General features: G+C 40.3%; 1 protein-coding gene across 5 annotated transcripts in view; it reads left to right on the top strand.

Annotated features, from left to right (window-relative positions):
• Positions 1-26,249, top strand: part of frmpd4 (FERM and PDZ domain containing 4) — a 787,881-nt gene that overhangs the window by 607,324 nt on the left and 154,308 nt on the right. For all 5 annotated transcript variants that reach the window (XM_039743624.1, XM_039743625.1, XM_039743626.1 and 2 more), the window contains one exon: positions 8,001-8,161. In XM_039743624.1, coding sequence (XP_039599558.1) covers positions 8,001-8,161 — 161 coding nt within the window. The remainder of the gene's footprint in view (positions 1-8,000; positions 8,162-26,249) is intronic.

Raw genomic sequence — 26,249 nt, 5'->3', positions numbered from 1 at the left:
GAACTCCCTCTAGTGGATCTTGGTGTTTATGAACAATGCCTACTCCTACTTTATGAAGGCAAACCAACATTGTATTAAAATCACCTGTTTTTAACCTAAAGATTAATTATTTTATATAATCCAACAGAGGGTTAAGAGGGGGAATGCAGTATATACAAAGCACTATACATATACAGTACATGTATACATAAACATGCTAAAATGGCCACAGAGGTGTATTGACGCACAAGGAGATCACTTTCAGCATCTTCTGTAAATGTGAGTACCATGTAATGCAGTCATCTTAATGGAGGCGGGCCACTTTTCCATGGGCCACCCTGTACTACACTCACACCTGCAAGAGTTATTTCCAGAGAGAGATGCTCAAAGACCCCTTTCCACCTGATCTGGATTTTTCTGTAACACTTAACTCTGATGCTGACATAAAAGTTTGGTATAATGCACTCCACAATTGTTCCATTTTGGGAGTCTCTACTGCAACAAAATGTTCTAGTACTTGTAACTTATTCCCAGCTTCGAATGGTATGATGCAGGGAGGAAGTCTAAGTCTAACTGTGTGCAATGGCATCAAAGATCTTTTGGCAGAATATATCAGATACTGGGGAGGACCCTTGACTGGTTTGGAAAACCTCTTAAAATAAAGCCATCTTCAGCTCTCTGTCTTCTACGGTCTTACATCTCTCTCGTCTGAGTCTAAAGGCTTTAATCCAAAATATCCTGCCAGACTTCGTGACAAATGCTACTCCCTGGACCCATTTAGGAGATGCCACACACATCCCATTTCCACTATCCGTAAAAATTTAACAACTGATATTAAAAATATCCATCCATTTTTAGGAGAAATAAACAATATAAAACACAACACATAAATTTTGCTATCTTATACAGCACTACATTAAACCTATTTCTGAAATTACTGTAAATCATGATGAAGATCGAGCTCAGCAGCTGTAAAATTTTTCCACTTGTTAACATCTGAAAATGCAGATGAGTAATAAAAGAGCATAATTAACAAAATTAGTCACATTATGCTCCCGTCTTGCTTATCAACATTCAAGGTGGCAGTCTGTGCTGACAGCCTGTAAATAAATGATGACAGTTGTACAAATCACCTCAAGGTTCACCTGTCTAAATCCAAAATATTTAAATAAGTTGATGAGTTACGGCTGCCTTCATTTACGATATAACCTGCACAAATTATACATGTTGATATTTGCTGAATAATTGCTGTGTTTATGTTTGAGCAGTCTCCTCACTGTAAACAATCAAAAATATGACGCTAAATACAGTGTATAAAAGTAAAAAACAAAATATAAAGGTGTAGTATTTTAATGACAGGATATTCAGCAAATGAACAAAAGTTTTCATTGAAAGCAAGATTAATACTCAAAACTAAGCCTTACACGCAGCACGGTGGAGCAGTGGTAGCGCTGTTACCTCGCAGTAAGGAGACCTCCCTGTGTGGAGTTTGCATGTTCTCTCCGTGTTTGCGTGGATTTCCTCCCACCGTCCAGAGACATGCAGGTTAGGTGCATTGGCAATCCTAAATTGTGTGCATGCTCTACAGTGGGCTGGAGCTCTGCCCGGGGTTTGTTCCTGCCTTGCACCCTGTGTTGGCTGGGATTGGCTCCAGCAGACCCCCGTAACCCTGTGTTAGGATATCATGGGTTGGATAATGGATGGATGGATGGACTAAGCCTTTTAGACCTTACACACAGTTTATACCATGAATTATTTTTTATCAAGATCAAACAGAGAAAAGGTATTTTCCCTATCTTTAAAAAAGGATAATTTTCATTTTCTTTATTAGTTTATGATACTTAACCTAATTATACATGGGGGCCCAAAATGCAGAATACAACAGAAAAATAAGGAAAATAAAATGCATTGCAAATACAGCCCTTCGGGGAGCTAACACATCAGTCAGTGTGCAGACTCCCAGTTCTCACAAGAGGATTGACGCGTCCGCGTGAATGGCTATGGAATGGTGCTTGTCACTTCCAATTAACTCTGATCCCTTACACCAGTCATGTACTGCTTATGTATGGCACCGAAATGCATTGACCACCTCTTTTTAGGCCTGACTGTGTTTATCTAAGAACATTTAAAGGTTTCTAAGGAAAGAAATGAAACAATTGTTCACATTTTTTAAAACTATTATTAATGAAATGTGATCCATTTACATAATAAATGACATTTATTTCCCTATACTACCTGCATTGTGTCTGTTAATGATAGTACATGGCTATTTACAGTATTCACTATCTTTTAATAATCTAATTTGTAATTAGAGTATTAGTTACTAGAGACCTTCTTGTAGTCCCTGAAGATTTTACGTCACTGGCATCTGACTATCGTATTTCAAGAGTTAGGGCCCACTACTTCTAATCATTTAGCCTCATAATGGAGTAATAACAATCAGACTAATAACTGACAACCACACTTATCTCTAGCTTGCTTTGTGTTTTCCTTTGACTTTGTGTTTTTGTTTGCTCTACAAGAGATGGCTTATTTTAGGCAGGTACTCAGCTCTGACCACTAGTTTGAGCGTGGATGTGCTGTAAAAATTTGGAATTATGTTTCTTAGTATATTGGGGCAAGGCATAGAATTGTCCTAAAGACAAGAAGGGATCTGAACTGAAAATCAGAAAACCTTGCATTAAAACTGAAGGAGAAGGTAGAATCGGGGTAAAAAAAAAAAAATAACAAAGCAAATTGAAAACACTAAGCATAAATTTCAAACTAAGTTTGTCAGTCAGTCAGTCATTATACAACCCGCTATATCCTAACACAGGGTCACGGTCTGCCGGAGTCAATCCCAGCCAACACAGGGCAGGGCGCCAGCCCACCGCAGGGCACACACACACACCAAGCACACACTAGGATCGCCAATGCACCTAACCTGCATGTCTTTGGACTGTGGGAGGAAACTAGAGCCCCTGGAGGAAACCCGCGCAGACAGAGAGATAGGAAGAGCATGCAAACTCCACACAGGGAGGACCCAGGAAGCGAACCCAGGTCTCCTTACTGCCACTGTGCCACCGTGCAACTATGTTTGAGCTTTTGAAAAAGGATTTCTTTTTGTCTTCAACCCAATAATAGGATACAGGAGCTTACATCTCATAATTTTTATTGTCATTGTTAAGTGATGTCACATCTCTACCTTAAGAAATCATCATGTGATGCCAAGCAGCCAGGCAGCAACCATTAGGGCTCGTTTATACTTTACGCTCAGAACACGTACGTGCACACATCATGGCTGCCCCGTGTTCCCAGCGTTCATTTGATGTGTCCTCTGAGCAGGTCCTCAGAAATGTGTCGCTTCACGTGAAGTATAAACCTGGCCTTAGAAACTCTTCCTACAGCCTTAGACAACCTTTCATATGTGTTTTCTACATACTGTACTCTGGGGTTTGGACACACAAGGTGCCCATTTCTGCTGCTATTTTTATGTTTTGTCTTGTAATTGAGAAGTTGTAATTCATTAATGTCTTGATTTTTGTTATTTACACAACACAGTTTTGAAAAGCACATGACCAGCAATGACATAATCAACGTTACACTATGAATATAGCAGCATTCACACTACACATTATCCCTTGGTAGATAAAACAACTTCAAAGTAATCTATTCAGCTAATTTCCCAAGAAAGACCTAGTAGTATAATTAGTTTTCTGCTTTGACTTTTGCTGAAAGGAATTGGTATGGAAGATCCCAATTGTTACTTTTAAATAAATTCTACAATAAGAACATAAGGACACAGTTGGAAACTTCTTTAAGTTCAGATTTCACACAAATGTTAGAAAGTTTTTCTTCACACAAAGAAATATAGGCATATGGAATAAATTACCATAAATGAAAGTACTATAGTAGTCAGTAGGACATTAGGGTCCTTCAAATTTCAACTTGATGTTGTTTTAGACAATCTAGGTGAATAGAACAGACAAGGCTTTTGGGATGGCTGGCCTGTTCTTGTCACAGTTTTTCTAAAGTTTTAATCTTCGAATGGACACACAGACAGCCAAAAACGGATGGACATGCTACAACAGCATAAAGGGTGCAGTGAGGGAGATTCCTATCCAAACAGTATTTGAGTCATGAGTGCTTGCTTATTTTTGTCCACACTGAGTAGCACTCTTTTTCACATCCAGGGTGCAGATTTCAAGCTTACTTATGTATTCTGCTTCTACACTCCTTCACCATAAAATCAGCTCTGGCCACAGATAATTAAAGTTTGGTTCCAAACAATGAAAACATTTGAGAAGTATTTATTACATATTTTTCCAGCTTACACTACAAACCTTTGTTAATTGCTACATTGTATTATTTCTTTATATGGAATGTCCTGATTGCTACTATTGGTTTGCTCCATGTTCAATAGCAGAGTGAGTACAAGCCATAATGCTCCTTCACATTTAATCCAGAGTCTTTTATATGCAGTCAAGAAAAATATATCTGCTGCAAACATATATCCTGATACAGAAACATCTCAGGATAACAGGTGTTCTGTGTGTTTTAAACACAGTTCCTGAGAAATACACAGATAAATAAAAAATGATTTGTTAAATCTATATTTTTCCATGTCATTATAGCCTATAGTTATAAACGGCAATTAAATGAAATATGTCTTCCAACTTACTTTCATATTTCTGTTATGCATATAGTTTTAGGTTTAGGTTTTAATTTTGCTCTGTGATCATTTCTTATATTTCCTTAAACCATTCCTCCTTTTTTTTGCAGTTTACGTACACATGGAATTCATTTTAGTAATTCATTTTCTTACCAGTGTTCTTCTTCAGTATGTTTAAAAAATATTTGGAGTCTTCACTCACTTTCATTATGTTTTTCTTATGGTTGCCGCCATTTTGAGCTGTTTTGCATGTTGCATCTGCATGAGATGACAAACCATGTGTTGTGTTACAACCAGGATTTTGGCCTTGCTTGTGTTTATTTTCCGTTTTATGCCTGTTTTTGATTTGTTTTTCATGTTTTATAGAAGTTACCATAACCGCATACTGCACGATAACGTGCATTGAGTACACTTGACTTATAGTTTTCATCCTCTAACTCTGTACATTTAGCATTTGTTTGCTCAGAGTTTGATGCGCTTGCTGCTTTGTGAGCAACTCTTCTTTTCTCCATTCTAGCGGCTCACTTCTTCTCTTCTTCTGTCGCCATCTTTTCGTGTTAAAACTGATTAAGTCAGTTTTTGTGTTGCTATAACTTAATACGTTTTCTTTAATTTTTCAGTTAAGCTGGCACTTAAGTCTTCAATCTTCCTCAAGAATGATTTACAATATGAAGAGGTAGGGGAAGTGACAGCAAAGGTGGTAGGGATTCGAATGCGGCGCACGGCCGTCCTGCTGTCTGCTGCCGAGTGTTGATTATACAATAAAATAAAATAAAAATAAAATGAGTAATAAAAATCATCAACCCAAAAGCAGACAACAGAGGTCACATAGTATATGTGTACCAAATGTCAGGTCAATAGGTCAAATGGTTTGCGAGCTACAGGTGATTTAAAATCCTGGACAGACAAACGGACAGCCACGGTAGTGTATTATATAAGAAAGATTTCTGTTAGATTTGTTTATTATTTGTTATTCATGCTCTGTAACTTTAAATCTGTTTCCACTGTGGATGGAGCCATTTTGATATTATTACTGCTTGATCCTCCTTTTCAGCTTTATAAGTCAGCCAGAAAGAGAAACCCAGCCTTGGTGCATTAAGATTGCATTGACGTTTACTAAGAGTTTTGTTATTTCTTCATTTTTCTGGCTTCTTGAATTTTTGTGCTTCTGTATTGTGTTTTGGGACTTGTTCACCTCAGATTGCCTTTTTAAAAAAAAAAAAAAAAAGTTTTCCTTGTTTTTCTATTCTTGTTAAATAAACTCTCAGTTTATTAAGATTAAAGTTTGGATTGTCTTTACATGCCAGATTGTTATAGTTTCTCTTATAAGGCATGTTTGAGAATTTGTGAATGTTATTGCTCTTTTGTTTTAACTTTTAAAGCAAGTACCACATTGTTAGGCCTTTTTGGCCTGCAGGTAGCAGTTTGGGGACTTGCCACATTACTTTACAATACATTATTTTTGACTTCCCGATACTTAACCCTATCCTATTTCTAAACTTTGCTTCAGCATTTTTCCATCTTTTGGTCCAACTGCTTGGCTGTCTGCCTTAACAACTTCCCAGTCATGGGGAGCTGATGCTTGGGAAGCTTATGGGAAGTGAGCCTATTGTAGGGTACGCTTGCACACACACACACACACACACACACAAGTCTTTTAGAGTCAGTTAACCTAACATGTGCATCTTTGGCATATTAGAAGAAAACTGGAGTACCTAGAGAAAAAAAATCCATGTAGACTGTGGGAGAAACTGCAGACTCCACACCGACAGTAGCAGGCTGTGATTGAAGCTTCATTATCTTTAGCCTTCAGGCAGAGATACTAGCGACTGTGCCAATATGCCACCCAATTGAAGAAAACTATTTTCTGTAATATAAAACCTTACTACTAACTATAGTTAAAGTCAAAAATTGAAGTATATAGTGCCAAAATCCTAGAAAACATTAACAATTAACAAAAGGTGGAATGAAAATGAATGCTTTAAATTTAAACAGTTGTTCTTCTCTTATACCACCTATCCCCTAAAAAAGCAAACAATTATAAAATCAAGAAATGGAGCATGATGTAATGTGACAACATGCACACACTGGAGGCAATGCTTTAAAATATTGTCTCTTAACTGTTTTGGTTCTGTAGTAATTTGACCAAAGCCAAGCCCAGGGTATTTAATGGAGACCTAAATAACAAGTCTCTGAAACTGCATTAACACGCTCCAATATGTAATCCTTCATCCTGAATTTGATTCATTCTCGTATGCACCAGCTTTGCGAGCTCATGTTAATACAGACTTCCTCAGGGCAGTCTGGCTTGCTCTTCTTCAAAGATTATGTGTTGGCTTTGAATTTAAGTATAAACTGATTCTCTGTGCTCTGTGAATTATGGACCTCCTTTCCAAGAGTTTATCATTTTTAAATAACGATTACTATCCTTTATACCAGTAACAAACTGTGCTTTGCTTGCTAGGTCCAGACTCCTAATCCTTTTTTTGTATATCATCTCCCAAGTACTGCAAAGTGTCACAAGGAGCCAAATTATCAGAAACAAGTCTAAAAGACAGCACGCCTGTCCATTGCAAGGACATCTAAACCTTTACTCACTCAGAGACATACTGTTAGTTCACAGACTGCCAGAAGAACTCCACAAGAGTGACTAAGGGCACCCCAGGTGAGCTTGACTGTAGCTTTGTGGCAGCGCCATCTTGACACTCCTTCTGCCAGCTTGGAAATCAAGCTATTAAAAGAGTGATCAAGCACCTAATGTGATAGAGCAACCTATCGTGTCAACATCCCACCCTTGTATGGCCTTTTTTCCCTTCTAGTAGTTGTAATTTTAATTTATATAGTCATTAATGTCAGATATTTATGTAACATTACACAATAAAATGCTGTGAAAACATTTGTATGTCATATGTGAAGAAAACTTAGAGACACAGATTAAGGGTTGGGGATCTGTCCCCGTATACTGTGTGGTCCAATAGAAATCTTTCTTGAGCAAGTACAATGGTCAGGTTTTGTGAATAGCAGTTGACAATCAATGGCGAACAAACGTCATCAGAGACCGACCGGAGGTGAAGTCCTCAGGGCAAGATGGGAGTAGTGCAGAAATTCTTCGGACTTCAGGATTCGGACTTCAGGATGATGTTTGATGCCATATTCTTTTGTTCTTCAGTTTTTCTGAGAGAAGCATTAATACACTAACTTGGTTCCCCATCCTGTGGTTTTCTGCGCTTTGTCAGGTCCTTTAACTGCCCCCTAATCGCTTATGAGTGACACATGACATATAAGAAATGTAGTACAGAAGGCAACCTTAAGGTATGCGTTTGAATGTATTACTACATTTTTGACAACTTTGTGTCATTTTCTTTTGCAGTCACATGACTCATACAGCACCATTTGAAGACGTGCGATTTGAAGGAAACCCAATTATTCCTCCAGCCCCCCGCAAGGTGGAAATGAGAAGAGACCCTGTGCTAGGATTTGGTTTTGTGGCAGGCAGCGAGAAGCCTGTGGTTGTCCGATCTGTCACACCAGGTATGAGCAAAGTCTTCTTTTTTGATCATAGCTGCTTACTGTTTTTTTATGAGCTTCTTAATGTATAATGTAGTTAAAACAGTAGAAGTGTATGGAATTTTTACATTTGGATTTGTTCTCTTGAAATATAGAGACCATAATTGATCAAACTTCTGCCAATTTATTTTCCACATTTAACCAAGATATTGCTGTAACAGTGTAGCACACGTTGCCTCGGCCCTGCACTCATTCTTTCAATTACATGGCTAAATTTCACTAGGAACTGAGTTAAAATCTCGAGGTCTGTACAAATGTCTTCCAGAAATTATCATAATTCAGTAAATGTTTCCAATTATGAACACTTAATGTAAAAAAAAACAGTTTTGATAAAGCTAGCAATTGTCTTCTGATCAAAAATAAACTGGGAAGTCTCCATACCTTCTCAGAAATCACTTTCAATATCAGAAGCTTTAGCCTGTTGAATGTTACAGAATGAAGACATTTGTACAACTGGACAACTGTTATAGATTTTAGTACAAAGTTTGATATCACTCTTTTACATTCTAAGCTAATGGATATGCAGGAAAAGTTTTAATATTAAAAGGAAGGGGGTTTAATATTAATTTTACAACAGTTGCTTATCTACTTTTCTTTAGTCAGTAGAACATGACAAGGTTGCAACAAATTCTCTTTAATTCAAACTAGAATATTAACTCTTTCAGGGCTGATGTTGACTTTTGTCGAAATTCAGGGGTAGAGGACGGTAATGGGCTGTAAACTATGACAAAACTCACCCTTATCTTTTAGTTCGACTCTGTTTGGTTGAAGTTAAGTTACGTAGCTTTGATGATTTGACCCGATTCCCTGCGCGTGCGTGAGTAGTAAAGAGCAAACAGCCTCTACAATGGCATCGACATCTGCCGAGAATAAAACAAATGTGAAAAGCAAAATACTCCATGGGTGTTTTACGTATTATTGCTCAATCACACTCTGACTTTTCGAACACTGAGTTTGATGCAAGTGATCTGGAGATGGATATCGAAAACAAAAGTGAGGTACCAGCATCAGCCTATCGGTCCCCAGCTGATGGTTGTGCTGAACACGTTCGTGTAGCTGATACGCCTACAGCAGCTTTCGCCTAGGAGGAACACCACTTATGATGACAAAAGGTACAAAACATATTGGGTCACACTGCAGCCGCCACCATCGTCCACCTGCTGTACGAAGACAAAGAGGTAGCCGGCCCACCATGCATTCCTGCTGTGAAGTCATAACTACTGGTTTGCAGGTTTAAATACAACACAGCAACAGTGCTGGGCAAGTGGCAACGACAGAGTAATAACAAGAGTTCAAACTTTTAACACAAAATTGCAATAAATAACTCCAGAGAAAACATGGCTCCACCAAGGGTGACATCATGGCATCATGACAAAAACAGTGCGGGTCCTAAGTTTTGATTTAACTTGCGATTAACGAAAAACGTTAATGTAGTAGGCAGGAATCGAATTTGAATTCCCTGCTAACCACCATACTACCACTACAATTGGAGTGGCACACTTTCCCTCCTGATAGATCACTTTTCAGTTGGTAATGCCACTCATTCTGCCCCTGAGCCACTCCAACTACCTTCTAGGTGAAAACAAGCCTGGAATGATATGACACAATGCATTGGGTGCTTTTCAGAAAACTGAGTTTTTGGAAAAAATATTCAGCCCTCAAAGAGTGAAGGATAGCCTGGTCAAATTGAATTGCACCAGCTGCCTTGCTAGAATGAATGATGTTGCCGTTATTTATTCCAGGATTACTGCGATTTTGGGCTGTGCACCATCCAAGTGTGGCAGACGATAGATGTTTTGCAATAGGCATTTGCATTACCATAGCTAAGACTGCTGCAAAGAAAGCAAAAATGCACTTAAAATATGTTTTAATTTTAAATTAATCAATAAAATAAATTATAATCTGTTAGCCAATTATACATTTTTGAAAGCTTTTGATTCCATAACTGTGCATTCAATTATTGCAACACTGACCACAGTGAAGTATCTGGATGAGATATTAGGACAACTTAGAACATAGAACATAAGAGCATAAGAAGGTTGAAACAAGTTCAGCCCCATCAAGCCCTTTTGTTTAGCTAATAGCGAAGCTGTCCCAATATCTTCTCCATGTTCTTCTTAAAGGTTGTCATGGTTTCTGCTTCAAATGCATGTCACAGTAGCTTAAGTCCCACAGCTCTTTGAGTAAAGAAGTGCTTCCTGGATGCAGTCCTAAATGCACTTCTCCTTAATTTCCACTGATGTCCTTGAATATGTGATTCACCCTTAAGCTAAAATAATGTTCCTGCCTTTGAGGATTTTAAATACTAATACTTAGCTATTAGCCAACCAAACTAGCTTGATGGACTGTGTGGTTTCCTCTTGTTTTTGTCAAATTTCTTATGTATTGCATGGGGCATAAATATTATTGCTTATTCAGCAAATGCTTTTACCCAACATGACTTAACAAGATCAGCATACATTACATTTGCTCACTTGCAGTGCACAATTTCCAGATGGAAGATAGATATGCTAAGTGATATGCTTAACACAGAGTCACCGATGGGGACTAAACCAATAGAAATGTGGTTCAAAATCTACACCTTGTCCACTATAGAACACTTTGTATGCCTTTTGTGTATGTCTCTCAAAATGGATCTAATTTTAATATGTTTTGAACAATCTGAATTATTCTTCTTCAGTAAAAATAAGTTTTGAAGTTGGGAAAATGACAGAATCCAATGAACAATTAACTAGACAGAGTATAATGTTGATTAGCGAGACAGAGACTTCTTTAAAAAGCCTGTAGAGGCCAGATCAAGGAAATGGTGAACGTTATTAATTGAGTGATTATTCTGTAAAGACCATCTATGTTTATTTTAGTAAAGTTTAATTCACTGTGTTCAGTATGTAGGGGTGCAGCTAGGTTAGCTTATAGGGTCTGTGGTTTTCTACATCTTCTAATAAGTATTTTGCCTAAAACACTGCAAAAGTTTCACATTTAGTCAATGACAACATGAGCATCTGTTATATCCATTGGGTTTAAGAGGAAGTTAAAACCTGAAAATGAATTTCTCAGATTTCTTACACCATCATTTATAATTTTGGACAAGTAGGACCATTGCACAGATTGGACTGCTGTATTGTGTTTGATAATCAAATGACATTCTATCTAATCTAATCTTATCTAAACTGATCAAAGTGAATTGCTAATTTAGTGCCAGCCTTTTGAGTTTCTAGAAAGCTTTTCTATTCCACGACATGACTAATTTGTCCATACTCTTTCTGTGTTTTATTTGTAAGGTATTTATAGAGGCATGGCCATGCTTATTAAAGTGTGTGTAATGGACCTATTAATACATGAGGACACGCAATGCAGAATATTATTTGCTTCAGTAAGAACACAAACATGCTGTAAGAACTGTGTTAGGACTTTTGTTAGACTGCAGTTGTTGACTATGTGTGCCATAATGAAGACAGCCACAGGTTGTAAGTCCTCCTTTTTGCTGATGACACTCAAAATTTCACTGAATGGCAGATTTGGTATGCAAAATGAGTTAACATTTAGAGATATCTCAAATGCATTTTAATATATTACAGATACCTGAAAATTAGACTATATCTTAAATGCATTTATCTTGACAGTGTTTCTTTTGAGATCTCTCAAGTGCAATTCAAGATATCTCAAAATAAGTTCCCATGCATTTTAAGATATCTGATTTGTGAAGTTTTTTTCCCCAAGTTGTCGGGTCTCAGATTCATAGGTGAATGAATATTTTAACTAAGAACTGCACATAACCCTTGATCATTCACTATAAGGCATGCAATGGTGATAACAAATATCTGATTGGTATATTAACTATAAGAAGAGTAGTTTTTCACAAGAAGATGACATTTTTCATTCCAGTCGACCTTTATACTGTACAGTGGGCTCCATTTTCAGTTTGAGGCAACCTGCTACTAAAACAGCAGGTATCTCTGATTCATTTTCTTTGAGAAATTGTCAGTGGTGATTTAAAATTGAAATTGAAAAGAAACAGGATGAAAAAGGGATGTGGAGAAAGGAAAGGATAGCATATTAAAATTAGTACTTATTCATTTTATTTTTTTTAACAGGAAATAACTTTCTTACTGCTGACTTCTTGAATTTTTTTTTTTTGGACTTCAGTAAAACATGAAAAATACACGTTTGGATGTTTTTTGTGGTCATTTGTATATATACAGTATTTCATTCAAAAATGGAAATATTAAATTGGTCCATGAAGCATGATAATTCACTTTTGTAATTTTCTTAAATACAGTACATTCTGTAAGAAAATGTCACTCTCAGACCCACTTAATTCAATTCATGGGCTCAGCTTCTGAGTTCACCCCAGCAGTACAATGAACCAGACAGGAATTAGCCATTTGGGGTGCCAGTCCATCATAAATATGGCATCCTGTTTCTCCTGGAACAAATATGGGTTTATGAGAAATGAGTTTTTTTCTTACCAATGAGTCATTTAAAAAAAAAAAAAGTGCAAAGAGTAGACAGCATGCACATTGCATGTACATAGGACATATCGTGTAGTAACGCATCTTGTGACTAGTGCAAATAGATCAGAAATCAAATGGAGCAGATAAGAGACAGAAAATATAATCAGGAAAAAAAAATTAACCCCAACACTCTGCTGGGCTCAGAATTTAAATACAATTAACCCTGTACATCTCTTGGGATTTAGATGTTACAATCCAATGTATAGCGCAGGTAGGGCAAATTTTGAACAGATGTGGCAAAGTCTAAGGAGGATCAACTGGGATAAGCTTTGAAGTGTGAAGAAAGTTGAGCAGTGGAACAGGTTTAAAAATGTTTTACATTCAGTGCAGAACAGGTACACTGCATAGTATAGGAAATTTTGAAAAACTCTGCAGTGGGTAACTAAGGAGCCAAAAAGAAGTTGCAAATAATAAAAAAAAGCACCCATATAAGGTATATAAAACTGTTAACTCCAATGTGAATCACAGTGAGTATGAGATCATGAAGACAGACATTATGAGGGATATTAAGAAGGTTAAAAGGTAGTTAGAGAGGAATATAGCAGATAAGGCGAAAGATGACCCAAAGAGACTCTTTCTGTATTTTAGTAGAAAAAGAACAGTCAAGGAGGAGGCGAAGTGACTCACGAATAGTAAAGGGGAATTAAAATATAAAGGCAGTGAAAAAGCTGATTCTGCATTTGTGTGAGGTGTTCAAATGTGAGACAGTAGATAACCTCCCAGCTTTAAAAAGGACTATTTAGGGGATACCGAGTGACTTGGAAATTGTAGAGGGAGAAGTGCAGCTTGGATTAAATACGCTGAAATGAAACAAATCTCCAGAACCAGATAATATTTACCCTTGAGTTCTTAAGACAGGTGGCAGAGTTGTGGCTGTGAGGCTAGGGATCTGCACTGGCAATCGGAAGGATCGAATCCCGTAAAATGCCAAAAGGGACTCTGCACTGTTGGGCCCTTGAGCAAGGCCCTTAACCTGCAATTGCTCCGTCCTGGATATGATGTTAATCTGCATCCAGCCCTGCATGTAGGCCCTCCAACCTCCATCCATCCATCCATCCATCCATCCATACTCTTCCTCATCCTTATCCGAGGTCGGGTCGCGGGGGTAGCAGCTTAAGCAGAGAAGCCCAGACTTCCCTCTCCCTGGCCACTTCTTCCAGCTCTTCTGGGAGAATCCCAAGGCATTCCCAGGCCAGCCGGGAGACATAGTCCCTCCAGCGTTTCCTGGGTCTTCCCCGGGGCCTCCTCCCGGTTGGACGTGCCCGGAACACCTCACCAGGGAGGCGTCCAGGAGGCATCCTGATCAGATGCCCGAGCCACCTCATCTGACTCCTCTCAATGCGGTGGAGCAGCGGCTCTACTCTGAGCCCCCCCGGATGACTGAGCTCCTCACCTTATCTTTAAGGGAAAGCCCAGACACCCTGCGGAGGAAACTCATTTCAGCCGCTTGTATTTGCAATCTCGTTCTTTCGGTCACTACCCATAGCTCATGACCATAGGTGAGGGTAGGAACGTAGATTGACTGGTAAATTGAGAGCTTTGCCTTACGGATCAGCTCTTTTTTCACCACGACAGACCGATGCAGAGCCCGCATCACTGCGGACGCCGCACCGATCCGCCTGTCAATCTCACGATCCATTCTTCCCTCACTCGTGAACAAGACCCCGAGATACTTAAACTCCTCCACTTGGGGCAGGATCTCGCCCCCAACCCTGAGAGGGCACTCCACCCTTTTCCGGCTGAGGAACATGCTCTCAGATTTGGAGGTGCTGATTCTCATCCCAGCCGCTTCACACTCAGCTGCGAACCGCTCCAGAGAGAGCTGAAGATCACGGCCTGATGAAGCAAACAGGACAATATCATCTGCAAAAAGCAGTGACCCAATCCTGAGTCCACCAAACCGGAAAATACCCTTAAATGAAAGTCTGCAGTGTGCACTTTAATCGTGTCTGAATTGTCTGATTTGTAATTTTAAACTGTAGAGCAAAGGGGTTAATCAAGGAAAAATGTGTCTTTGTCCCAAACATTATGGAGGGCACTGTGGGAGTTGCAAAGTTAGGTTATAATTAAAAATTTGGATGATTTCACTAGATACTGGGATAATGCACTTGTACATAATTTTCCCAAATAATTCACCTCTTTATCTGTTGAAGCGCTTCTTAACACTCAGGTGCTCAATTAAATTTGCCAGCAGGTTGTATCTCTGTTCCTGCTTGAAATTGCACAGCACTCTGGGCAATTCTCTTAAAGAGGGAGGCTAACTTACTGCATATATTTCACAAACAAGGCAACAAATACACCAAGACAGTACATATAACACATTAATGCACTGATGCAAAATCACATTGTCTGTAGTAACCACTAGGGGGCACTGCTGAGGCCCAAACCACAGACACAGCAATATCCAACACAATTTCAGATTGAAATAAATAATTTTTATTTGACAAAGATACCTTTTCTACAAAACACCAGCAAAAATACACCATCTACAATTCTCCTTCCTCCTCTAAGAAAAAGTTCCCCACTGCCTCACGTGCTCCCTTTTAAAGTCAAACTGCTTCCCATTGGGCGAAGTGGTGGCTCTGAGGCTAAGGATCTGCGCTGGTATCCCGAAGGTTGCTGATTCGAATCCCTGTCACTGCCAAAAGAGATCCTACTCTGCTGGGCCATTGAGCAAGGCCCTTAACCTTCAATTGCTCCCGGGGTAGTTGTACAATGGCTGACCCTGCGCTCTGACCCCAAGAGGTATGCGAAAACTAACAAATTCCTAATATGAGAAATTGTATAAGGCGAAATAAAGAGCAAAAAAAAAAAAATCTCCTGCCCAAGTTGGACAGGAGCCAGGGCAGTACTTCCCCAGCAGTGCCCTCTGGCTGTACCCAAAAACCTTGTCAGTCTCCAATTTCCATGCCATCCTGTAGTTGTCCTAATCGGGTTCAGCCCTGATGAACACTACCACCTGTTGTGTGGGGGAGTGACTTTCTTCTGGTAAGCCTGTTCACTTGGTTCTTCCACTATGGCCTCCTAGCCAGGTATAAAGCCTTCCTCTATCCCAACTAAGATGTCTGTCCTCCCTTCCTTGTACCTACATATGGTTTACATTTAAAAGTACTCATGAGGTTTTCAAAAGCAGTAGGGAATGTCATTACACGCCAAAATTTAAACCTAATAAAATTTCTGTTTGCAAGTGGTTTGTCATTTTTGTAAATTAAATTCCTGCACTTTTCTCCAACAGCCAGTTTCTGAATTGGAAAGAGCAGCTGTTTAGCTGTATACATTTGTCACACATGCATTTATGACTGTGCTCTTTTGTCAGCGTGTATGTCCCACACACTTTTGTTAAATTAAAACTCTGCAAATCTCACAAGAGTATCCACAAAATTTAAATAAAATCATAGACAAAATGACAAAGTCCTGGAATTCATAACAACTTCCATTGAGATAGCCCTTTCTCACTATTGAATGTGAAACGTCATTACCATTTTCTCCAGTTTCACTTAATTAAATTCACTTTTTGGAGAAGTTTTATGAACCTCAGGGCCATGAAAATCATTTTACCTTAGATTGTCTACAAATAGCCAAGAATTTCTTGTAAGTTAGTCAGTGAGCCAATCAGAAAATTGTAGCTTTATTTAGATAGATAGATTAAGATTTAGTTTGGAACTTTTTCAAATTTGAATTTATTTTAATGTACAGTACTTTCAAGAATAAAACGATTATTGGGAATTTAGTGCGTTCACTTCTGCCTGCTCACAGATGACTCCCTTGCTCAGCCCTTAAAGATGATTGGTAATTTCTTTGGCACAAACCAATATTGTAGCTTGTTTATTTTAAAAAGACTTTAATTCAAATGCACAACCGGAGCTTACTTACTTCAACAGCTAATTTTCTGCAAAATGACCATAACTAAAACATCTGCGGCTCATTTGCTTCAAAATGACCGTAACAATGTAGCTGATACACCAAGGACAAGCATCAGGATTTTTTTTTCCAGTGCTTCAGTCTCATACACAAGGCAATCTCTGCAACATTGCTATTCTGTGAAATGTGACATCTGCACAGTTTTAAAAGCTGTGCTTTTTACTGCTTTTCTAGTACACACATAACACAATGAACTCTAACAGGCGGTGCCCCACAAAAGCTAGTACTGCTGCAGAAATTCCTATACCAAAGGCTCTGTCCACATTAAAGTCAAGCATTTGAGTTAATTTTAATGTGACTACAATAAAAGAATTCAACTCAATTTGTAAACATTGTCATATTAAAATCAGGTACTCTGGCACACTACAAATTAGGACCTGTCTATTCAGTTCCAGCTGATGTTAGCAATTCAAGGCTGAATATATACAGATATACTGAGATATTTGAGATATTTAAAATAAAAGCTGAGAACATCTGACTCCTCTCGATGCGGAGGAGCAGCGGCTCTACTCTGAGCCCCTCCCGGATGACTGAGCTTCTCACCCTATCTTTAAGGGAAAGCCCAGACACCCTGCGGAGGAAACTCATTTTAGCCGCTTGTATTCGCGATCTCGTTCTTTCGGTCACTACCCATAGCTCATGACCATAGGTGAGGGTAGGAAGGTAGATCGACTGGTAAATTGAGAGCTTTGCCTTACGGCTCAGCTCCTTTTTCACCACGACAGACCGATGCAGAGCCCGCATCACTGCGGATGCCGCACCGATCCGCCTGTCGATCTCATGCTCCATTCTTCCCTCACTGTGAACAAGACCCGAGATACTTGAACTCCTCCACTTGGGGCAGGATCTCTCCCCCAGCCCTGAGAGGGCACTCCACCCTTTTCCGGCTGAGGAACATGCTCTCGGATTTGGAGGTGCTGATTCTCATCCCAGCCGCTTCACACTCAGCTGCGAACCGATCCAGAGAGAGCTGAAGATCACGGCCTGATGAAGCAAACAGGACAACATCATCTGCAAAATGCAGTGACCCAATCCTGAGTCCACCAAACCGGACCCCTTCAACACCCTGGCTGCGCCTAGAAATTCTGTCCATAAAAGTTATGAACAGAATCGGTGACAAAGGGCAGCCCTGGCGGAGTCCAACTCTCACTGGAAACGGGCTCGACTTACTGCGGCAATGCGGACCAAGCTCTGACACGGTTGTACAGAGACCGAACAGCTCTTATCAGGGGTCCGGTACCCCATACTCCCGGAGCACCCCACAGGATTCCCGAGGGACACGGTCGAATGCCTTTTCCAAGTCCACAAAACACATGTAGACCGGTCGGGCAAACTCCCATGCACCCTCAGGACTCTGCTAAGGGTGAAGAGCTGGTCCACTGTTCAGCGACCAGGGCTAAAACCACACTGTTCCTCCTGAATCCGAGGTTCACTATCCGGCGGACCCTCCTCTCCAGAACCCCGAATAGACTTTTCCAGGGAGGCTGAGGAGTGTGATCCCTCTATAGTTGGAACACACCCTCCGGTCCCCTTTTAAAGAGGGGACCACCACCCCGGTCTGCCAATCCAGAGGCACTGTCCCGATGTCCATGCGATGTTGCAGAGGCGTGTCAACCAAGACAGTCCTACAACATCCAGAGCCTTAAGGAACTCGGTATCTCATCCACCCGGGGCCCTGCCACCAAGGAGTTTTTGACCACCTCGGTGACTTCAGTCCCAGAGATGGGAGAGCCCACCTCAGAGTCCCCAGGCTCTGCTTCCTCATGGAAGGCATGTTAGTGGGATTGAGGAGGTCTTGAAGTACTCCTCCCACCGACCCTAGCGTCCCGAGTGAGGTCAGCAGCGCACCATCCCCACCATATACGGTGTTGACACTGCACTGCTTCCCCTCCTGAGGCGCGGACGGTGGACCAGAATCTCCTCGAAGCCGTCCAAAGTCGTTCTCCATGGCCTCTCAAACTCCTCCCATGCCCGAGTTTTGCCTCAGCAACAACGAAGCAGCGTTCGCTTGGCCTGCGGTACCTATCAGCTGCCTCCAGAGACCCACAGGACAAAAAGTCCTATAGGACTCCTTCTTCAGCTTGACGGCATCCCTCACGCCGGTGTCCACCAGCGGGTTGGGGATTGCCGCCACGACAGGCACCGACCACCTTGCGGCCACAGCTCCGGTCAGCCGCCTCAACAATAGAGGCACGGAACATGGCCCATTCGGACTCAATGTCCCCACCTCCCTCGGGGCGTGGTTGAAGTTCTGCGGAGGTGGGAGTTGAAGCTACTTCTGACAGGGGACTCTGCCAGCCGTTCCCAGCAGACCCTCACAACACGTTTGGGCCTACCAGGTCTGACCGGCATCTTCCCCACCATGAAGCCAACTCACCACCAGGTGGTGATCAGTTGACAGCTCCGCCCCTCTCTTCACCCGAGTGTCCAAGACATATGGCGCAAGTCCGGCGACACGACCACAAAGTCGATCATCGACCTGAGGCCTAGGGTGTCCTGGTGCCAAGTGCACATATGAACACCCTTATGCTTGAACATGGTGTTCGTTATGGACAATCCGTGATGAGCACAGAAGTCCAATAACAAAACACCGCTCGGGTTCAGATCGGGGCCATTCCTCCCAATCACGCCCTTCCAGGTCTCACTGTCATTGCCCGTGAGCATTGAAGTCTCCCAGCAAAGCGAGGGAATCCCAGAAGGTATGCCCTCTAGCAACCCCTCCAGAGACTCCAAAAGGGTGGATACTCCAAACTGCTGTTGCATACGCACAAACAACAGTCAGGACCCTTCCCCCCACCTGAAGGCGGAGGGAGGCCACCCTCTCGTCCACCGGGGTAAACCCCAATGCACAGGCTCAGTGGGGGCAATAAGTATGCCCACACCTGCTCGGCGCCTCTCACCGGGGGCAACTCCAGAGTGGTAGAGAGTCCAGCCCCTCTCAAGGAGATTGGTTCCAGAGTCCAAGCTGTGCGTCGAGGTGAGTCCGACTATATCTAGCGGAACCTCTCGACCTCGCGCACTAGCTCAGGCTCCTTCCCCTTCAGAGAGGTGACATTCCACGTCCCAAGAGCCAGTTTCTGTAGCCGAGGATCAGACCGCCAAGGTCCCGCCGCCACCACCCAACTCACATTGCACCCAACCTCCTTGGCCCCTCCCATAGGTGGTGAGCCCATGGGGAGGAGGACCCATGTTACCTCTTCGGGCTGTGCCCGGCGAGCCCATGGGTGCAGGCCCGGCCACCAGGCTCGCCATCGAGCCCCACCTCCAGGCCTGGCTCCAGAGGGGCCCGGTGACCAGCGTCGGGCAAGGGAAAGCGTCGTCCAAGTTTTCATCATTGGAGGTTTGTTGAACCGCTCTTTGTCTCATCCCTCACCTAGGACCAGTTTGCCTTGGGTGGCCCTACCAGGGTCATAAAGCCCCGGACAACATAGCTCCTAGGATCATTGGGACACGCAAACCCCTCCACCACGATAAGGTGACGGTTCAAGGAGGAGTAAATACACTATATAAATACACTTATAATTTTTTAAAACAACATTTTAAATATTAATTAAACTAATCTCAATACTTAGCTGATTGAACTTCTACAAACCTAAACACTTGTATGACATGGATTCTTCTAGAGCTAAGTTAGAAAATATACTATAAGCATTGAACTTAAATACTTTACATCTATTTCCACAATCAAACTATTTATTAAACTGGTTCATATTCAGTTCATGTTTTCCTTTCCAACATGTAATAAATTGACACATTTTTGTCTAGAAGGATAAGATTTTCCTTTAAGTCAAATAAACCAGGGAAAACAACAGCAATATTTCAGAGAATAGAATGAACGCATTTGAAGATCATGTTGTAGGGCCCCTGGCAATTCTCACCTCTTGAAATCCATCTCCACTATTTAAAAATAAAAAATATATATGCATAAATGACAAATATTGAGCCAGGAATTGCTTTTTATTAGGTGCGATATATTGCCACATTGTTGTCTGTTGTGATGTCATTTCAAATTTTAGGTTCAATGAATAATACATTGTATTGTAGTATTGATTTTTCAAGCTTTTAATATTAGTATATTCTTGTTATGATTTGGATGCAAGGAGAAAGAAAAAGGACCATGAGACCCTCAAAAAATGGGCACAGCAATTCATTTATTAAACTTAATATCAATTAAGCACAAATGTACCAATTTCATTAGCAACCAATTTTATAAACACAAAGATGAAACAAAGAGAAAATAAAAATATAAATAAATAACCCAAACAAAACCCCAAAATAGGTAAACTAACAAAACAAGTGAAATTTATTACCTTGATGTGAAAACGTCCAAATTATGGTACTGATTCTTTGAAGTAAATGACCAAAAGGCTTATTCTAAAGAAGGGGAGGAACTCCAAAACCATCCACTTGTCCATTTCCTTAACCCGCTTATCGAGAGTAGAGTTGCGGGGAAGCTAGAGCCACGGGTGCAAGGCAGGAACAGTCCCCAGACAGCACACCAGTGAACACAAAGACACACACATCAGGGGCCAATTGAGCATCGGCAATTCACCTACCCAGCATGTCTTTGGACTGTGGAAGGATACCTGAGTACCCAAAGGAAACCCACATAGACACGGAGAGAACATGCGAGCTCAATGCTGGGAGCACCTGGAACATGGACACCACAGTATCCTTGTTGCAAGGCAGCAGCTGTAACACTTGCCACTGTGCTACTCCTTCTCAAAACCAAACAGCTTTTAATAAAAAAAAAATCATAATTTTTTTTTCAAAAGGTACACATTAACAATAACAATAAATCAACAATTTAGAGAAGATGAACACAACAAGGAGAACGCAGTGCTCCAGAGATCAATCAGACTGGAGCTTAAAGAGCTCTTTAACAAAGTTTCAAATGCCTGCCTCCTGCACACATTTAAAAGACATAAGAGAAAGCAATTAAACAATAATCAATGCCCAACAAGGAAAAAAATATTAACAAAACAAAAAAACAAATCATCATTACAAATACATTTCTAAATCTCTAACAGGTAAATTCAACTTTAGAAACATTAAAACAATGAATTTAAGAAAAGAACAGAAACTCTAACCATGAATGATGATGTGTAAGTGAAAGTGTGAGTATGTAGTGTGTACACAGGGTGGTCCAGATCTAATTATGCAGATCCAGATCGTCTGGATGACTTTGATTTATGCGGGGACGATTCCAGTTCGGTGCAAAGACGATTCTTCATGTCATCAGTTCGCACACTTCTCGATGGTCCGGAATTTTTCGGGTGATTTTCTATGTAATAAACTTAATAAGTTATAGCGTAATGAAAATTGCATAGTTAGATCTGAACCACCCTATAAGCACACGTACACACATACATGTACATACACTGTAAACACACACACCTTCATACAGAATATGGCAGAACACAAGAACATGCAAAGAATGGGTTTGGGCCGAACATCTGTGCATGGATCAGACTACTGTATACCAATCCAGAAGCTTCAGTTTGTATTAACATTAATTCAGACTACTTTAAACTAGAACGTGGTACCAGACAAGGACACCCCTTGTCACCACTACTTTTTTTAATCACTATTGAGCCACTGGCAGTTCACTGTTGAAATGCTTATGAGATAAAGGGGATTATCAGAGAAGGACTTGAACAGAAAATGTCTCTATATGCAGATGATATGGTACTGTATATATCAGACCCATAAAATACTGTGCCTGCAGTCCTAACAGCACTAACAGAATTTCAAAAGATCTCTGGTCTCAGAATTTATTTGACTAAAAGTGTGCTCTTTCCAGTAAATTCTCAAGCATACAATATTAGATTGATCACCTTCCCTTTTATCATTGCAGATCAGTTTAAATACCTAGGGGTTAACATCACAAGTAAACTCAAAGCTCTTTATCAACAAAATTTCGCCATCTGTATGGAAAAAATTAAGCAAAACTTGCATTGATGGTCAACCCTTTATCTCACACTAGCTGGAAGAATTAACATTGTTAAGATGAATATCCTCCCTAAGCTTCTCTTTTTATTTCAAAACATCCCAATATACATCAATAAATCATTTTTTAAGAAATTAGACTCAACAGTAACCTCATTTATTTGGAACTCAAAACATCCACGTATCCAAAGAGTGACCCTACAAAGACTAAGGCAGAAGGTGGCATGGCTCTACCTAACTTTCAGTTTTATTACTGGGCAGCAAACAGACAAGCTATAAAAACCTGGACACAAATAGATGAACATACACAGGCCTGGTCAGCAATAGAAATAAAATCCTGCAGTTCTTCTTTATATTCCTTGCTTTGCGCCCGAATAAATGCAAGATATCGCCAATATACTAACAACCCAATAGTGCTTCACTCACTCAGAATATGGAACCAATGTAGGAAGCGTTTTAAGAATCTTTTATCGGTGGCACCTCTGCACAAGAACCACCATTTTCAACCCTCACAGTTTTTAATGTCTGGAAAACATATGGGATTAAATCACTTAGAGATCTGTACATAGACAACATCTTTGCATCCTATGAACACATTCTAAATTTATCTTTCCAGCAACACATTTCTTTCACTATCTTCAAATTAGAAACTTTTTTAAACAGAACCTGCCAAATTTTCCTCACCTCCCACCTACCTCTTTGCTGGAAAAAATATTGCTCATTCTCAAGAACTCAGACAGCATTTCTGCAATTTATAAAACCATTTTACAGTCCCTCCCTTTCAAAGATCCAAGAAGACAATGGGAAAATGATCTCTCACTCAACATATCAAAAAAGGAATGGAAGGTAGCAATGCAGAGAATTCTATCGAGCTCCATATGCTCAAAGCATACAATTATTCAACTCAAAATTATATATTGAGCATATCTGTCTCGCTTAAAACTGTCCATAATGTTTCCAGGGCAAGATCCAACCAACGAACGCTGCAATCAAGCTCCAGCTTCACTGGGTCACATGTTTTTGGGCCTGCACCAAATTAACATCAATCTGGACCAAAATTTTGAAATGCCTTTCAGACATCCTTGGTGTCACAATCCCTCCTAACCCACTAACAGCTGTGCTACATGTACTCCCAGATGGCCTTAAAGTGGAGAAGAACAAACAAACTGTGATTGCCTTCACTACACTATTGGCACGCAAACTTATTTTGCTAAGCTGGAAGAATCCTAACTATCCTCTTTTAAGTCAGTGGTTACTGATGTTTTATATTATTTGAAATTGGAAAAAATTAAATTCTCACTTAGAGGATCTGTGCAGAATTTTTTAAAAACCTGACAGGATCTAATCAAAAACATTTTAGAATAAGCTTTTAAAGCACTGAGGAAGCGGATTCTCTCCCCATTTTCTTCTTCTTCTCCATTTATCTATATTCACTTATTAATTTATCTATTTACTTATTTTTTACTAGGTTTAAGTTTTATTCTGCTGCCCATGCTCTCTTTCTCAGGGGTGGGGGCTGATATGTTTTCAATCCTATTCTTGAAATGTTCTTTAATGTTTTAGAAAAAAAAATAAAATAAAAAACTGCACATGGTTTGCATGTTGTGAGCATTCAGCTGATAAGTGGGTCATTTGACACTTGACATTTTGTCATAGATGATTTAATGCTATTTGCTGCTATCTGGTATTGGAATCCCGCAGGCCTCCATTGAAGCCCATTGTATTACAAAATTTATTTTATCTCCTTTCACCATGAAAAAATGATTTTCAAAATATTTCTCTGCCAACATTATAAACAACAGAATTTAAGTAAGAGACAAAAGTTTTTGGGCAGAGTATTCCCTTAAATTCATATCTCTCCAATGTCCATTCTTCTTGTAATTTCAGTTGTAGTTCTCTAATTTCTCCTGTTCTTGTTTACCTGCTTTTTCAAACACCACAATTACTTCATTACTTTCCACCTACCTGGCAGATGGTTTTGCAGAGACCGCAGATAAAGGAGAAGCCAGAAGGAAAGAAGAATTCTCACTCCTCTTTGATAATCTCACACCTCTCTTTTAATGAGCACCACACTTTGTAAGCTTTATAAAATTCCTCAAATGGCTCCTCATCCTCCAACCAATTCATACTCTTCTTACATATAAACTGTACTTCCCATTTTCCTTCCTTTTCAGAAGCCAGAATTATACAGCCCCAAAATAATACTGCCTGTAATTGACATTTAAGTGCCTTTCCCTTTTTATGTGCAAGTACAAAGGCTGTTCTGAAGTGGCTCTTTCTTCTCTTGCACTTTGTAAATTCTTGGCTTTCTTTTTAGTCTTACTATACATTATACATCCACCTAGTTGACATCTTGTATCAGCCTTTGACAATTTCATCTATTTTCACTCTGTTCATTTACTTTTTCTTGGACAAATAAAATCTCCTGTAATCATCATTCTGTTTTTACTCATTACAGATCATTTTATTTGTTTAAAGACCCTTCACCTGCTGTGATTTTGGGCAGGTTCTTATGTAGTCATTAAGGTGACAATTTCATTTTTAGCCAATAAACACTTACCTGGTGTCATTTCTTTTGCTTGTTTAATCTTACGCTCTGGATTACTTATTAGACTCACAACCCCTGTATTCCTATGTTCATTAGCACTTAGAAAGGTGCTTCCCTTTTTCCCCAGTCTTGCTTATATTTTGCATATTTTTTTTAAAGAAACAAATTATAACTTCAATTAAACCTTCTACTAAAAAAGAGTGAACTCTGTTTCCTAAAAATAAAATCCCTCCTATGCCTTTCCACAGTATGCTTTAGGTTTGCTGTTGTGATCTTTAAGTTTGCCAATTTTTTCTTTTCTTACCTTAGCTGTGGGGCATCTGTTAGTAAAGAAAGATTCACTGATCTTGACTTTGCTGACGATGCTGTGATCTTCGCGGAGTCAATGGAGGCTCTTATCGGGGTTCTCGAGTGACTAAGCGAGGAGTCTGGGGGTCTGGGATTGCGAGTGTTCTGGATTAAAACCAAGATCCAGGCTTTTGATGACCTCTTGGGCACAGCCATCAGCAGTGTGTCTGTCTGTAGAGAGAGTGTCGACCTTGTTGAGATGTTTACTTACCTTGGCAGTGACATTCATGTTTCTGGTGACCCTTCTTATGAAGTCAGTAGACGGTTTGGGAGAGCATGGGGGGTCATGTGGTGCTTCTAATATCTATACAAGAAGACAAAGGTCGAAGTCTTTAGAGTCCTAGGGCTTCCTATTTTGCTATATGATTGCAAGACATGGACGCTATCCAGTGACCTGACACAAAGACTGAACTCCTTCAGTACTGTGTCTCTTTTCAGATAATCCTTGGGTACCACTGGTTTGACTTTGAATTGAACAAGTGGTTGCTTACTGAGACCCGAATGAAGCACATTACCTGCATTGCGTCATTTATGGCACTATGGCCATGTGATACAATTTCATTTTTGAGGATTGGAGTGGCTGGAGGCCAAAGGGATGCCCAAGTAACATCTGGCTTTGGCTGATAGATGGTCATTTCCGGAGAGTGGGACTGTACCATGTGTCTGCCTTTGCCAACTGGGTTCCTCAGCTGTCATGTGATGAGTGCAGCAACGCACTGTACCAATGCATGCTCCCCCACCTGACCTGACCTAGCTTTTCTCTTTTTTTCTC

Source organism: Polypterus senegalus, chromosome 2 (assembly GCF_016835505.1).
Source record: "Polypterus senegalus isolate Bchr_013 chromosome 2, ASM1683550v1, whole genome shotgun sequence".
NCBI classification, from domain to species: domain Eukaryota; kingdom Metazoa; phylum Chordata; class Cladistia; order Polypteriformes; family Polypteridae; genus Polypterus; species Polypterus senegalus.
This window is presented reverse-complemented; position numbering and strand designations above follow the sequence as displayed.